This window comes from Gobio gobio (genome assembly GCF_949357685.1).
Source record: "Gobio gobio genome assembly, chromosome: 12".
NCBI classification, from domain to species: domain Eukaryota; kingdom Metazoa; phylum Chordata; class Actinopteri; order Cypriniformes; family Gobionidae; genus Gobio; species Gobio gobio.
In genome coordinates, this window is record NC_137105.1 from 30,345,968 (window position 1) to 30,364,082 (window position 18,115).

General features: G+C 36.7%; 1 protein-coding gene across 11 annotated transcripts in view; it reads left to right on the plus strand.

The window, feature by feature from the left end:
- Nucleotides 1-18,115, plus strand: part of arid1b (AT-rich interactive domain 1B) — a 127,415-nt gene that overhangs the window by 72,806 nt on the left and 36,494 nt on the right. For all 11 annotated transcript variants that reach the window (XM_079831550.1, XM_079831554.1, XM_079831558.1 and 8 more), the window contains 2 exons: nucleotides 11,452-11,695; nucleotides 15,119-15,208. In XM_079831550.1, the coding sequence (XP_079687676.1) occupies nucleotides 11,452-11,695; nucleotides 15,119-15,208 (334 nt within the window). The remainder of the gene's footprint in view (nucleotides 1-11,451; nucleotides 11,696-15,118; nucleotides 15,209-18,115) is intronic.

Here is an 18,115-nt window from a genome sequence, read left to right on the forward strand (position 1 = left end):
GCTCTGTTGGTGTGATCACACCCACTGTGGTTCAAGTCTTTGCCATTCACACATAGGCAAGCACCACTTTGTTGTTCTTTTTTCCAAGCACAGAGTAACTACAGACTTCTTCTACCAACTCACCAGTTGTGTAAAATATAGTAGACCTTTTTATATCAGAAGTATAGAGCCTATCTGTGTCACAGTGATTTTTAGTAGGAAGACTTATTATTGTTGCTGCTCCTGTCAGAAAGATACATATATTTTCCTCCATCTCCCTTGCGGTTGCTTAATCCACCTCCACTCCCGGCTCCTGCACGCTCTCTGTGTCTGGGGAACGCTCTCGTCAAACCCAATATGTCAGCCTCTTTTCAGATTGTCAGGCATCACAACAGGGGAAGAGAATTCCTCCGTCAGCGCATTGTGTGTGTGTATGTGTGTGTGTATGTGTGTGTGTGTACTCGTATTGCCTTATGGCCCCACTCCCTCACTGATGTGCGACTATCTATTGTCTCTTCTTGTGACTGGCTGGAGCACAAAGCCCTGAAGTGCTCCAGCAATTTTTGGATTTCCTCTTCTGTGGTTTCAACAGCATGAAGACAAACATCATGGTTGATTTCTGTGCCACTTTTTTTGGAACAAAAGAAATAAAATATCTTGTTTAATTAAGCCTACTATGCACTACTTAAAATATATTGCTAACCAATCGTACTTCAGCATCTGTTAAGGCCCCAATATGCTCATGGCAAAGTTCTTTTTTTCGTTCTTTACTTTGGGGTAAAAAGAAATTTGAAATACGTGAGAAGCGTATACTGTTAGCGGACATCCTGAAGGGCCGGTTAAATGCATATGTAAATATTTGCTGCACGCTTTTGTTTCAATAAAATAAACACACAATAAAAATGACAGCAATGAGAATTTAAAAAAAAAAATCAGGTCATAACGATGTGGATATATTTGCACCAGCTCTGCAATTCGGCATTTCAGTAAAGTCACTTCACATTTATTTATATAGCACTTTATACAATAGTTTCGCTGTTTCGAACTCCCGGAACAAACACAAAACAAACTTAGTTTTGGCCTGATTTTTTCCAAAATGAAGTCATACACCAGTTCGTTCTTCGATTTCGCTTGAACGATCGGGGACGGGGCTTTTACAGTCCACCATATTGTTTGACAAACTTTCACTTATATCTAGGTCAGCCTATAGTCCTTTTTACTTATATCCAGGTCAGCCTATAGTCCAATGTGTTTGTTTTCAATAGAAATTCCAGGTGTTATCCTAAAATTATTTAAAAATATATAATAATATAATATAATATAATAAATATAATTAATATAATATAATATAATATAATATAATATAATATAATATAATATAATATAATATAATATAATATAATATAATATAATATAATATAATATAATATAATATAATATAATATACATATTTTTGAAAAGCTGGTTTAAAGCGACCAGGCTTCAGATGGCCACGCCTGGCTCCCCAATTATCCTCTCATAATTCCTCCATGTTTTAATTGGGTCGTATGGGGGCTGTCATGTGAAATGATGAAGGATGAGCATTGGGTGGGCTGCATTACTCAATTTCACCAATCAGAAGACAGAGAGAGAGATGCTGTATTCAATGTTTTTTTTTTCTCTCTGTCTTTTCTCCTCTGCTGAGATTTGGAGTGTGAGAGATGGAAAGAGAGGAACTTTGAATGGCCAATGAGCCTGAATAATTGCGTTCATCAATTAAAGAAGCCAGAGACTTAACGAATATAACTAATTATGGACATAAATCAAGCAAGCTCCAGCCTTGACTAATTTGTACAAGGTTGAAGTGGTTTGACTTATACCACTAGGAGTTTTGCAAGAAAAGCTTGCTGACATGTCTACAACATCACAAAAATGAAAACAACAGAAGCTACCTATGCTACAATTTAAAATAGTTCTCCCAAAATTGTTGTCATCATTCACTCCACTTTCCAAACCCAAATTACTTGCTTTCTTCTGGCCAACACAGACAAATTTTAAAGAATATTCATGCAGCTTCTTTCACGCAATTCAAATTAATGTTGACCAGCTCCAAATATAACAAAGATCCGGTTTATTAACTTTTTAATAAAATAAAATAAAAGCGGCCCCTATGACTTTTGTGTTAAGGCCCCAATATACTTCAAGCGAAATCGAAGAATGAACTGATATGACATCATTTCAAACAAAATCAGGCTAAAACGAACTTCATTTTGGAGTTTGATTTGGGAGTTCAAAACAGCTTGCCAAAGCTAAGTTTCCAGAATAGTTCGCTACAGCTGGTAAACACCTTTGTAATACCACTGGTCCGTGGCGATTACGTAATAGGTATGTGTGTGCGGAGGCTCCGCCTTCTTTCAGCTGGAAATCTTTTCTGGTTAATTTCTCCTGTTCAGACCGTCAAGGATGCTTTATAGTAGAAAATTAAGTTGTACTTCTGATCAAACGAGACACTGACACTTTTTCATGTTGAACCCTCTCGAGTCGGCCGTCGCGCCGGCGTGATTGGCTTGCTTTTTTTCTTATCAGTGCCAAAGAGACTCAAATAACTCTGTCGTTTTTTATCATTCTGGCAAGTGTTATACATCATTTTTGTGTACAGTCACAATAAAAATAAAATGTTTTACTTTTTGCAAAACAAAGAAAACACACATGATGCTATCTGAATGAACGTCTTTGACAGAGAGGCTGCAGATCGCCTGTCTCTTGCCTGTCTCACTTGTCTCACAAACATGAGACATATGTCTAAAGAAACGCTGAAATGTCAGGTTTTAAACAATGTAAACCAAATCGAAAACAAATATTCTGTGTTTATGTAATCTGGTTGAAAAGCGATACATGTCGGTCACCAGCGATCCACTTCATTATCCGCTAATGCGGCCACGCCCACAGATCGCGCGCTCTATTGAGATTCAAATACTGACGATCCCCGCATCAACACCCACACATCTAGTGAAGTGCTGTAACGTTACTTCAGATACATCGTTTTGAGACGCGTTTGAGCAGTAATCCTGGATTTATTCTCCTCATGCAAAGCTGGACTCCGCCGCTGATTGTAAGTTCATCCTGTTAGCATCTGTGAATATTAAATGCAAAAAGACCGTTTAAATATTAATCTTGTTGCAACATTAAATGTCATACACGCAAGACTGTTTAGACAAACATTTTTTTGGCTTGTTTTGGATAGATTATAACGTGTTTATTGTAAAAGAGCCTAGTGTCACATCAATAAAGCTTTTATTCGCAAATGTCTGCTCAGATGCTATAAATATAGTACAAGTCAAACGTATTTTGCTTCATATTGATGTTTAAATATTATAGCCTAATGGTATTTTTTTTATTTAATATCAAAGTTTGTCAGAAATGATTCTGGAGTTTTGTTTTGTAGAAAGTGATTTTTTGTTTTGTAGAAAGATAATTGCTTTCTTTAAAGTGAATTTAATTTTGTATAAATTGTATCTTAATTTGTATTATTTATTATTTAATTATTTTTAGCATGAGACTACTTTTAAAAACATAAAAAAATGTAGAAAAAAATGCTCTTCTTAGTCATTTTTGTCTTGTTTCTAGTCTAAATATTTAAACATTCTTAAATCAAGATGCATTTACTAGATAAGTACAATTTTCAACTAAATAAGAAGAGCATTTTTTTTGCTCTCTCAGTCACACACCTGAAGCTCATTTATTATGCAGCTCATTAAGCAGGGTCATTATGCGGTCTATTGTTCTCTCAGGTGTTATCTCATCATTATTCATTAGATATCCCACCTCCTTGCATACTGGCTTTGTGAAGAAAAACGGTCTTACAAATTTTAAATCAGTGTATTGTTTTATGTGAATGAGTAGGCTAAATGATTCTCACATCAATTTGAAGCAAAAACTCAATGAAAATACACCATGGAGTCCAAAGTCTTGTGAACACATATCTATTGTGTGTTTTGAGGCCTTAATTTAAATATTTTATTTTATTTTTTTCAAAAATCATGCATAAACATTTTTCTCTCAAAAATACAAGCATGTACATACATGTTTCTTAGAAATTATGGTAGCCCAGTTTGTGCTGAATACAGTGTAATTACACTTTTTCCATTAATATGTTTATAAGCAACTGAAAAAAACACAAATGTAAGAGCATGTCAAAACTTCTAAAGGGCCCCAAAACGGCTCAGACTCCAGAGGGTTAATACGGTAAAGCAGCTTAATTTTAAGCTATCTATTGAATAAAGTGATATATAAATAAACGTGACATTACCAGAGTGCAGTTGCAGAGCTCTTGCAAACATATCGTTGCTATGATCAGATGTTTTTCTTATGCTTTGTTAAAAAATGCTTGCTGTTTTCTCAATTTTGTTGTGTTTATTTTGTTATTGAGAGGAAAGTGCGCAGCACATATTTACATATTCATCTAACCGTCGCTCTCAGCAGTGTAGGCCGTGTCGGCTAACAGTATATCGCTGCTCACGTATTTCTGACTTCGTTTTACCCCTAAGCGAAGAGCGAAAAAGAACTTTGCCGTGAGTATATCAGGGCCTTTACACTAGGGCTGCCACTAACGACTATTTTTATATCGATTAATCTATCGACTAATTTATCACAATAATTTTCAACAATTTTACTTAAAAACATTTAATTTAACATGCCTTCAGTAGTGTACTATAAAAAAAGTATAAATTCATTGTAACACCCGATTTCTCATTCAACTCTGTATACGTTCACTAAAGACATATCAGACGGCGTTTACACGAATACTTGCCAGGACGTGGGTTTTTACATATTTTTTACCATTCAAACCCAATAATCCACGAAACTGCCGTCACGATCTGTCTGAGTGAAAGGTGTGTGCACGCGCTTCAGGTCAGAGTCAGTCAGCGGGCGCGAGCACGTCCCGGCCGTGCCGCACTTTTCTGTTGCTTTCTTTTTACTGAGCTGCACGTATATATTTGACTGTTCTGCTTCTATTGTTTAGTGAACGGTGGAAGCAGAGCTCACACACACGTCCTCACTCCTGCTACCACACGACGCAAATGAAGAAATACTGCTCTTATTAGAGTGCCGTCATTTTTAAAGTACCAGTACTGATACAATTTCAAATCGTACCCAACTTACCCAGTAAAAATATTGACATCGACTAATTAACAGCGTCGACGCAGTCGATTGTATCGACCAATCGCGACAGGCCTACTTTACACTTCAAGTTTTCTGAAGCAATTCGGTAGTTTTTTTGTTAGGAAAAGATGGTGAGTTCAAGTATTATTCACAAAAAATTTCTTCTCTACCTCTTTTTTCAAATCTCTTTTACTTCAACTTATATTCAAATATTGCACATCAGAATGTGTCACACTAGGTTTTACTTCAATAATGTCCGTGTCTTTTGCAGTGGCTTGTAACCAATCACAACGTGTCATTTAACCCCTAGGAGTCTGAGCTGTTTTGGGGCCCTTTCAAAGTTTTGACATGCTCTGACATTTGTGCATTTTTCAGTTGCTTATAAACATATTAATGGCAAAAGTGAAATTACACTGTATTCAGCACAAACTGGGCTACCATAATATGTGAGCAACATGTATGTACATGCTTGTATTTTTGAGAGAATAATGTTTATGCATAATTTTTGAAAAAACAAAAAAAATTGTTTTAAAATTAAGGTTTCAAAACACAATAGATATGTGTTCACAAGACCTTTGATTATTGGGTGTTTTTGCATTGAGTTTTTGCCTACTCATTCACATAAAACAATATATTAATTTACATTTTGTAAAACACTTTTTCTTTACTCAGGCCTTATGCGAGAAGGCGTGAACGAACCATGAATAATAATGTGATCACTCCTGAGAAACAAAAGACCTGCATAATAATGAGCTGCATAATGAATGAGCTTCAGGTTAGGCCTACTAGATTTTAGGTTTATTAGATAAGTACACTAACAGTAAAAAAAAAAAGTTTTCTGGGGGAAAAATCGAAATGTTTTTTACTTAAAGTTTTTACTTAAAGCAAGCTAAATTATCTGCCAAAAAAGAAACAAGATTTCAATTAGAAATGTTTTTGAAAGAACAGCTAAAAAAAACAGTAATATTGTGACACTGAACCCAATTCAATATTCAATAAATACAAATAACTGAATAATTGGTAATGATGAATGTTATAAGTAAAATATTTGGGATTTAAACCAACATAATGCAATGCAATTATGATTTCAAATAGTATCTGGTGACTTTAGGTTGATTGGGACACTTTTCCCCTGTCATTTCAATGGCAAATATTTTCGGAATCATTTGTAAACGATCAAATACACACAATACTCAAATATAATTTCGAGCTTCAGTCAGAAACACGTGCAATGCATGAGCCAGCGCTAAGGCTATTGTCTGCTATATTTGTATCAAATATACTAATATATTTATTATACCAGTCTGTTATATTATATCAAATATATAAAAATTAAGATACAATTTATACAAAACGAAATTCAGTGTAAAAAAGGCAATTAATACTCAAATATCATTTCCATCTTAAGTTAATTTATGAGACGCGTGCAATGCAGCGCTAAGGCTTTTGTCTATAATATTGACTTCTTATAAAATAAGAAGCAACTATAAAAAACTTATAAAAAACATTGATTAAAATTAAGATACAATTTATACAAAACGAAAACAGGCCAAATAAATCTTGTCTAAACAGTCTTGCGTCATGTTGCATCAGGATTTATATTTAAACAGTCTTTTTGCGTTTAATATTCACAGATGCTAACTGAATAAACTTAGCTTACCACAATCTGCCCTGAATCAGCTTTCCGTGAGGATAATTATTCCAGGATTATTACTCAAAGCGATGTATCTGAACCATAGCTTCACTAGTTGTGTTTGCATGAGTTGATGTGTGTGTGGGCGTCAACGCATGGATTGCCTGTATTTGAATCTGAATGAGCGCGCGGTCCGTGGGCGTGGCCGCATTAGCGGATAATGAGTCAGTAATGTGTCGACTGATATCTCCCTTTTTTCACACAGATTACATAAACATTTTTAAATTTTTAAAAACATAATTTACATGATTTAAAAACTGACATTTCAACGTTTCTTTAGACATGTCTCATGTTTGTGTGTCAAGTTTTCACTAAGCTACAGGTCATTTTCTGAAGAGAATCAGATTAGACATCATTGAGAGAGAGGCTGAAGATCGCGAATCATATTTGTTTCCCTTAATTTGCAAAAAGGACCAATTTGTTTTGTACACAAAAAAAAATAGAAATTTAACAGAATATAATGATGTATAACACTTGCTTCAATGATAAAAAAACGACAGAGTTATTTGAGTCTCTTTGGCACTGATAAGAAAAAAAAGAGAGCCGATCGCGCCGGCGCGACCGCCGACTCGAGGGGGTTAAATAGAAGCAGGTGACTTAGAAAATATAGTTCATAAGTATTATGGATTAGTAGGGATGCACGATATATCGGCAACATATCGTTATCGGCCGATAAATGATTATTTTTGATGTTATCGTTATCGGTCCAATAAGAAAATTTGACCGATATAGTCAAGCCGATAGATAATGTATTATTTCCTTCAGCTGAGACGGACACGCTGTCCACCATGATGGGTTTGAATTGCTCTAAATATGTTTGGAATCACTTCGAAAAGGAAAATACAGTTATGTGCAACATGTGCAGCGCAAGTCTTCTATAATCTACATAAAATGATAATGAGAATAGAATAGGCTGTAAAAGAGCGTTGTGTTTCAGCGCGTTTGTTGAGGGAAGAGCGCGCCCACGGAGTTACACCTTCATGACGAGCAGTCAAGTTCGCTTGGGCATTCACAGCCTTTTGTGCCATTGTAAGTTGTAATATTATATTTATTATTATTCTGTGTATGTAATATCATATAGGATGCGTTTGGTTGAGTTAATAAACGATGCAGTAAAGCACTTCATTGTACCGGTCTTTTCAGCGCGCGCCCACGGAGTTACACCTTCATGACGAGCACAGTCAAGTTTGCTTGTGCATTCACAGCCTTTTGTGCCATTGTAAGTTGTAATATTATATTTATTATTTTGTGTATATAATCCCATATAGGATGCGTTTGGTTGAGTTAATTAACGATGCAGTAAAGCACTTCATTGTACCGGCGCGCGCATTTCAAACAGAAATGCACAGCATTAATAACTACTGGGACTGTCCTATACATAACACTGCAATGAGAATATTTCTGTTATAAAACGTAGTGAATTCTCTGGGTTTAGTTGTTTTTCAGCGCGCTGTTGTGGGAAGCGTCAACAACGCATTCTGACCAGCACAAGTTCGCTTGTGCATTCGCGTCATTTTAAGCATATGTAAGTCGTAATATTACGTTTTTGTAGTATAAACATCTGATTAAAGTCATATAGGATGTGTTTCGTTAAGTCAATAACCCGCAGTGCTTCACTGTACCGGTGATCATCTTAAGTTTCAGCACGCTCTCAAACAGGGGAAGAGCATCCACAGGAGTTAACCCTTCACCTATGCGTGATTTTGTGCTAATATAAGTTGTAATATTATATTTATTTTGTATAAATATCTGATTGTTCTCATATATGATGCGTTTAGTTGTTAATTAAACTTCTAAGCGCTTCAGTTTATGGTTGTTCGTTCATTCTCTCCAGCTTCAGCGCGCTCTCAAACAGCAACATTATTCCTAATAGACTAGACTAATATTACAGATGTTTACTATTACTGTAATATTAAACATATATTTTTTTCAAAAACACAGAAGCATTATTTTTTAGAATTAGCATTTTTATTGTTCTCGTATCATTTCCATCAACAATATGGTTTGATTAAAACCATTTCTTTATCGTCTGTGCAGAGGTTATTTCATGCACTTGCATTCTGATTCTTTATTATGCAGCCTAAGTAATGCTGTTCAATTACTTGTTTGCATTATTTAGGTATATTATTTTTATTTTTTAGACAATATAATTTTTGGTAACATTTTACAAATAAGGTCTCATTTTATTAGTGCATTAACTATCATGAACAAACAGAGAGCAATAACCTTTGTTTCTTTTAGTAATAAAATGTTTGTGTTTTGTAACAGTCCATTCACAGTTCATACCTAATGTTAAAAGACACAACTTTGGGTCTGAATATGTTGAGATTAACATAAACTAAAATTAATAAATCCTATTGAAGTATTGTTCATTCATTGTTGGTTAACTAATACTAACAAAAATTAAACCTTATTGTAAAGTGTTAAAAAAAAAAAATGTGGCCATAGGAGTGTAAAATTAATTTGAAAAGGTAAGGAATCTCACACTGGTTCAAATAGGCTACTGTAGTGTATAGGTTTGATTTATGTTGAAGTGTTTGGGACATGGCTTTTAATGGTGAGCCTTTTGTTTTTGTAATCAGGCTCTCAGAGTTTATTAAAATTTGTATTTAGATTTATCGGCCAATATATCGGTTATCGGCTTTCAAATATTAAGAATTATCGGTTATCGGTATCGGCCAAAATGTTCATATCGGTGCATCCCTATGGATTAGTTAAAGGGATATTTCAGCCAAAAATGAAAATTCAGTCATCATTTACTCACCCTCAAGTTTTTCCAAGCCTGTATGAGTTTCTTTGTTCTGCTGAACACAAAAGAAGATATTTTGAAGAATGTATGTAACCAAGCAGATAGAGCAACCATTGACTACCATAGTAGGGGAAAAAATACTATGGTAGTCAATGGTTGCTCTATCTGCTTGGTTAGAAACGTTTTTCAAAATATCTTCTTTTGTGTTCAGCAGAACAAAGAAAATCATACAGGTTTGGAACAAGTTGAGGTTGAGTAAATGATGACAGAATTTAAATAGACAGCTCTTGGTCACTATTATACAATTGGAATAATGTAGTGTGTAGTGTGAACATCTTCTTTTGGATGGTCAAGAGTAAATGATAACAGAGCTTAGATTTTTGGTGGATGAGCTATCCCTTTAAAACTGGAATTACGTTGCAAACTGAGATTTAAAGATGTTGGCTCCATAGAGTGAACTTTTTACAAATTGTGACTACTTGCGGCCATCCCACTTCGAGTCATCTGGAAAAATAATCTATGATAACACTAACAAGCTGTCTAGCGTATCTGGAAAAGCTGAGACTTTCCAGCGGAGAAAGTTACCGCTGGAAGTAGTTGACCCACAGTTTTCATGACACTCCGTCATTGAGGCTGATATGTGGTATTGCATCAAGCTTGAGCATATGTTCCTCTTCATCCTCAACTAGGTCATCACCACTAAGCCTGCAACGTGACATCACAATCATTCATTGAACTCCATGAGCTGCACTGATCGAGCTGGAACCACTGGATTATTTGTAGTGGAATTTAAGGCCTCATTGGAAAGTTTTGTTCCATAGTCTTTCAGCACCACTGGGCCTGTTGTACACAGCAAAGGAAATCAGTTTTATTTTTCCCTTATTTGGCATAGTGCTTATTAGTTACAGAAAATTGTTGGTACATCTGATGCTGTGCATTCCAGTATCATGGTTGCATTTGAGACCATGGGGAATAACAATGAGTGATCATTGGGAGCTCTTAAACAACCACTCTGCCAAAGTTCCTTTGCTGCAATCCAAGCCAGGAGTTATCACCTCAGCACTTGGAAACGAATGTCAGTTGCACGGTTGATTACAGTTATTTGCAGACATGAATTCAGAGCCCATTGGTAGGACTGTTGTATTGACTGCATGCAAGATCACCTATGGTGTAAAGAACTTAGAATGTATGTCCCCTAAAGTGACGGACCTTTTGAAATGGCAACCGTGAAACAACAAGCAGCTGTACGGGTCCGGTGGACAACGGAGATGTAGGGATGGCTGGTCAAAATGTGGCAATAACACGACTGCCTTAATAATGTCTCTGTGTATAATGTCTACAGCAAGTTGTCGTGACACGGTATCCATTTTGTTTACATCCGTTTCCTCTTGAGATCACGTGAGGTGCTAAATCTGGCATGAAAATCTTAAGAATATCTTGCAGCGTGTGATACTCTGCGATTTTCAAATCTTGTAGTGTGTGCAGGTTTGAGATTTGAAAGAAGAAAATCTGAGATGATTCTCCTTATGTGCGTGATGCAACCAGATTTCACAATTGTTAAGATTTAAAAACTCCTGTAGTCTGAGCCCGGCTTTAGTGGAGTATTTAAAGGGTTTAGTTTGGCACAGGTTCTAATTTTGCCAACTTACACTTAAATTGCAATATGTTTAATCTGATTTGCCGTTTTTTAAGTGGAGTCTCTATAGGTTCGCTGCTTCAGAACTGCTGTCATTTTATCCATTCATTTGTCCAATTCCAATTGAGACATGACATCAAGTCCATTAGCCATTAGTGTTTAATGGCTGATACATCCTTATTGGAGTCTTCATAAATATGAAAATGGAAATATGAATCTTCAACTCTCCCTTCTACTGTTTGTGTACTTCAGGATCTATCTGGCTCTATAGATGACCTCCCCACTGGAACAGAGGCAGGTCTCAGTTCTGCTGTCAGTGCTTCAGGTTCCACCAGTAGCCAGGGTGAGCACAGTAACCCTGCCCAGTCACCTTTCTCACCCCATGCCTCGCCCAGAGTCCCCAGCATGCGCAGCGGGCCTTCGCCCTCACCAGTTGGATCACCAGTGGGTTCCAGCCAATCACGATCTGGGCCCATATCACCTGCCAGTGGGCCAGGTAAAAGATTCTGTGTGAGATATAATTTTTTGATTTGTTTTTTCATAAATATTTTTGGGAGTTATGATCTGCTCTAAAATCAACAACCAATCAATCGATTAATTATTATTGTTACTAATTAATATCGCAAAACTCTAAATATCATGTTCACATAGTTGCAACATTACATTTATCGTATTGAACTGAACAGATACAGATACAGGGCTTTCGGTATGATACTCAAAATAACATGTTTCCAAAAATTTTAAGCAACATAAAAACAAATTGATTAATCAGCCAGATGCGTTTGCACCATGGCGGAATTTGCAAGAGGAAAGATTGAACACTTCTCCAGAGAAGAATCCTTTTATTTTTAATATTTAAAAATGTTTGTATGCTGCTTCGCGTCCCTGTGTGCGTAACAAGCAGAATGTACGCATGTTGTGCACCCGCCTATGGGCACACATTACTAACGTGCTCTTTAAATAACACAAAAAATACTGTGCTATTCTTTTTAGACCAGATTTTTGTGGGTCAATGGCACAGTCGATTTCAGTTGCCTCAAAATAGCAACGCGCAATGCGCCTGCACACACCTCGTTTTCAGACTAGCAAGACCATGGGCACGAGCGCATTTGCTATTTAAACAACGTGGCGCTGGACGTGAAAATGATAACTGCGTCAGGCTGAAACTAGGAAAAAAAAAAACTCTTGCGTTGCATTGCACCAGGTGTATGATAGGGCCCATAACATTTATTGTACGTTTCATACATTTAAATATACATAAGTACTAGCAAAAACAAAAAAACAAAAAGTAAATTACACACTGATATCTATGTTAGCGACAATAACAATCCGTTCAAATAGAATTTGACAATGTGTGTTATTCATATCAGATACCCATTATGCAGGCAACTGTAAAGTTTATTCTTTTCCCAGTTCACTTACCACTTACTTTCTTGTATTTCAGGAGAGGTGGATGAATTTACGGTTTTGTAAATCCGCCAGATACGTTTCTCTGAATTGTGGCGCAAGTTAACATGGCGGCACCCGTCGCGCATCATAGATCAAGTAACATGATCATTATAAAGGTTTTTAAACAACAAAACACATTCATTACACAGATTCAACAATTGGAATATCCGATATTTCATCATATCGTTTACAAGTTTGTATTTTGAATAAAAAAGGAAAATTAAATAAAAGCGATGCATCAGTCATACAGTACTATTGTGGCTGGGGTGTGTCACGTGCAGTGAAGCATGAACGCATCACCATGGAAGTAATAAGGTGAAACATTCTAAAATAATGGTCGCCTTAAACACACTGGGGGTTCAGCTAGAACATTGTAATCTTACGTGTGAAAGGGGTTAAAACAAGTTGTATTTCTAATTTAGTAACGATTATTTATTTTAAAAACACCCCCCGGTTTCACAGGCAATGCTTAAGTCTAGTCCCTGTCTAAAATGCATTTTTGAACTGTTTTAACTGAAAGCAACTTGCACTGACATATCTTAAAATATGTCAGTACCATTGTTTTGTCTCAAGATGCACACCAGTAATGTTTTTTTTTTCTAAGGCACGTTCATATAAGATACTTAAATGCCCTAACTGAACTAAGGCCTAAACCTGGCTTAATCTAAGCCTTATCTGTGAAACCAAAATATAAATCAAAATAAACTATTATATTTATATATTATTTTAATTATTTTATATTTATTATTTTGTCAGTCATTGTACATGTTTTGGTTTGCTGACATTGCTTTGGTTAAGTCTGCTGAAAATTAGCTGCTGAAATCACTTTAAAATTCTCTCTCTAACTAGGCACGTCTTCTTGAATATTCTGTTGTGGATATTTTGGGAAAAAATATTATTGTTATGCTAACTTTGACACTCCCATTAGCTACAGCCATCACATGCTTCTCGTTTAATTCCTACCACTGTGGAGCAGTGTTTGAGCTCCAGTCAGCATTGGGTCAGCGGCAGGATTCAAGCTGACTTTAAAACAAGTCACTCCATCATTAAAATAGTTTTGAAAGTCTGTTAGCAGTTTGGAGTCACTTTGACACAATTACTGTCCTGCTGTGTGCTGCATTGTTAGCCAGGCTTCTTTGATAGCTGGGCAGCAGAGGGCCTTGTGCAGCTGAAACTGCTGTTTTTCCTTACCGTTCTGAATGTCACTAACAAGGTCCACAGGAGACCGTTTACCCTGCTGCACACAAAACTGCCTCGACTCTACTGGGAGCACTGTTGGCCATTAACCGCATACAGGGCTGGCCCTGACATGTGATCTGTGTGCCATTACTGGAGAATGAATATCTCCGCTTTTACAAACATACACATTCTGTACATACAGGCACACAAATTTGCTCCTGGGAGAGAAACAATGAGCCTTAAACACCTCCCATGGGACGTGTGGTTATATTCTGCCCTTAAGGCTAATTTGTATGATATTTATCGTGAAAAGTTGCTCTTTTATGAGACCACTAACTGTGTTTGCGGTTTTGTGCTTGTGCAATGCAAAGTATCTGTCTGACTTTCCAGTAAAATATATAAATATCCTTAAAACAAGCCAAAGATGTGACGATTCTTTTGTAGAGAATATATGTTGAGTCATTGTGCCAGACAAATAATTGGCAATGTCACTTTGTAAAGAAAGACTACGCGCCTGGCCTGCACACATACGCATTCAAACGTGTATCACTAAACACGTAATACGCATGTGCATGCTGTGACCCTTTTCACAGATTCACGCTTTTGAAGTTTACACAAAGATGAAAACGGTATCGTTTTCAAAAACGTGCACTTTGAAACCTATTTCAAAGTTTGTGTTCTCAGGCCACCAAAAATGCTGTTGTCATGTAAATGAATGGCCAAAAGGCATAAAAAGTTTTCTGTTTCAGTTGAAAGCGGTGTCGTGTAAATGGCCCCTAAATTAATAACGAATGATTTTTACAATGTAAATGAATCAACGCTGAACTTACTTAAACTGGACAATGACTTTCTTCTAGAGTTGCTGTACAGCCAAAACAATCTTGTTGCATTAATTTCCTGTTATCACTGTAAAAATTTAGTGGGGACACTAAATGTTCAACTAAATATCCAAATAAATTTAATTACTAAACTAAATTAAATACATCAACTAAATAACTGATCTGCCCACATTGTCACTGTATGATAATTGAAATGAGATGACATCACCGTTCTCTCCAGAGTGGCTGTACAGCCGAATCTAATTCTGTTGCATTATTTTCCTGTTTAACACTGTGAAGCTGCTTTGAAACAATCTGCATTGTTAAAAGTGCTATATAAATAAAGTTGACATGACTAAAACTGCTTTGAAACAATCTGTATTGTAAAACGCGCTATTTAAATAAAGGTGACTTGACTTGCAGTAAAAGACCGTGGGTTTACGCACACATGTACATTTTTTCCCTACACACAGGTACACAGATGGCCCCTCAGACCCCAGGGAACGTTCCAGATGTGGGCTCCCATTCTTCTCACAGTCAGTCGCCCATGTCTCAGGAGAGAGGTGAGTTGATTTCCCACAGTAACATAACAGCTCACACTGCCTCTATTTACAGCTATCAAGAAAAAAAAGAGGAGCTATCAGAGTGCTGGTGCTTTGATTTAGAGCTCAAGTATGACAATTTGCTTGTTCGGAGCTGTATTCAAAAACTATAATTGTAATTTCAGTTATTTCAGCTATGCAAGTGAAATCACAATTAGGTTTACTTACACCAGAAGGTTAATATGGTCAATATGAAATCAAAGTTGACCTTATTTACTGGCCCAGTCCTATTGTGCACCATTTAACAGTGCACCTTGTTCTAAACAAAATCCTTGTAAACTTGTGATACCAAATAAAGATTTTGACCTTCAGTCTCCATGTCCGGGTCAGGTATCCTCTACGCCGCAAGTAACTCGTTGGATTTCATTTATACTTCTGCGTCAGTGTGCAGACCGCTTGGAGGCAGTGTCCACGGGCATGTTGATGTTAACCCACAGTATCAAGGCAAAAGCCAAAGAAGAAGCGGCTTGTTTACATTGTCATTGCATGCGTCGTCTCAATCAGCTCCCTGGTTCAGTAGTCAGGGCACTGATCAGGACATAAGTCAATGGGCTGACTCCCTGATCAGTGCCCTGACTACTGAACTAGGGAGCTGATTGAGACGCACCCGAAGTATCAGCAGCAGTGATGGCGGCAGATAGCGGCTTTTCTTGTGGCTTGAGCAAGAAGCATCTCTAGTTGATTAAGGCCAATTTATACTTCTGCGTCGAGTGCACGAAGAAGGTACGGCGTAAAGTCTCCGCAACAGTAATCGATTGCTCGAGCCACCGCTAGTGAAAACAGCGCCATGAGCACTCTGCATGATTTCACTAACACATTCCAGCGCCAGATCACCTTATTTAACTCTACTAATCAACTAGAGATGCTTAATTTGTATTAGATACAACAACTCAAGCTGCAAGAAAAGCCCCTCTATCACTGCTGCTGATATTCCGACATGAATGTACAGATTCTACACAACAAGCTGCTTCTTCTTCAGCTGTTGTCTTAATTACACCAAGATGCCAGAGGACACTGCCTACTAGCATCTGCATGTGGAATTGCACATTGACGCGGACAACAGCGCAGAAGTATAAATGCTCACGACGGCGTCGGCTACGCGCGTAGCCTACGGCGTACACTAAGTATAAATTGGCCTTTAGTAGAGTTATGTAAGAGGCGATCTGGTGATGGAATGCGTTTTTGAAATCATGCAGAGTGCTCGTGGCGCTGTTTTCAGTATCGGTAGCTCGTGCACAGACTAGCGCTTAAATCGATTGCTGTTGCGTAGACTTTATTCGTTCCATTGAAATCACGAAACGAAATGCACCCATTGTGATGTGTCCCTGTTCTTGGTATACAATCACTGATTAACATCTTTGGTTTTAATGAGAAAATAAATAAACTATACACAGCGGATCTATGTTTTTATTCACTAACATAAAGAATCTCTGCACTACAAAATATTTTGTTATATAGCAGATGTAAGGATGAAACTATCATCCCATTTCTGGACACACACTCCTTTCGCAGATTTATTTATTTATTTATTGACCTGAGGGAGGGGTTCTGGCAGACCAATCACAGCGATTGTGGTCCGCGTAGAATTGACGCGTTGTTACATTTTTGGAGAGGTGCACGTCAGGGTACGTTGTAGGGTACGCGCGCATTACACAGCCTACGGCATAGCTACGGCGTACACTCGACGCAGAAGTATAAATTGGCCTTTAAGCCCTATTCAGAAGGGATTAGTTTTACCACGGAAGATGGAGTAATGTCATTTTAACACAGGAGGTTCAGACGGAATAAGAAATCTCAGTAAAACTAGCAGAAGTGGGAGGGGTAACTCAATTTACTATCGTCGTCTCCTCCCTGTCGCCATGTGTGTATTAAGTTGCTTCCTGATATCATGTGCACAAAGACATATATGCATCTATATATAACCTATATATAAAAGTTAGGTCCGGTCAAGCGATTTATTAATTAAATTAATTAAATTCTGATTGGATTCTGTTAGTAATAGGCATTTATCTAAAGCTAAAATAAGTTTTGGTCCTCTTGAAGTGCTTTTAACCTTTTTTTTTTTTTATCTGAATGGTAAGCAGTAAACACTTGAGGTTTGGCACAGACTTGTTTCACTGCCTAGATAAGCACCTCCATACTTGGGGGAAAAACGCAGAAAACTACTTTTAAAACAGGAAATTACGGAATATTTATGTACATATTTACAGCGGGTCTATTCGCACAGGATTAGTATTACCTGAGGTAATTTTTCCAGACCTTTTTACAGAACGTAAAAGTCGCCGTAATCTTTACTGACGTTTTCCGTAATGATTACTGACATGGCACATTTGAATGGGACTAAAATCTCTGAGAAGCTCTGGTAATAATTACTTTACCCCACCTCTGTGTTAAACTAATCCCGTCCGAATAGGGCTTTATATAGAATGCCCAAAGTTTTTTTACTTGTTTGTTATTCGGGTTCATTTAGAAATATGTCAAATAACAGAAATAAAATGGGTTGCAAATAATAGGTTGTGTTAATAAAATTAAATATTGGCTGACTTTTAATGATCAGACATTTGAGTAGACAATTAACAACCACAGAACCCTATACAAAGCCAAAATACATAAATAATAATAAAAATAAACATAAAAAAATAAACAAATAAATAAATAAATAAAAACTGAAATCTGAATACAGGTTGTTGTCGACTAATAATTGCAAGACAGTCACACAAAATAAAAATATTTAAATAATTATTAAATGACAATTTTTTTTCTTTAAATTCACAGATGATATTTTTTTTGAGTTAAAGGGTAACTTCAGTGATTTAGCATTAGGCTTTGTATCAGTAGAAACCTGGTAGTATATTCAAATTATGGTAC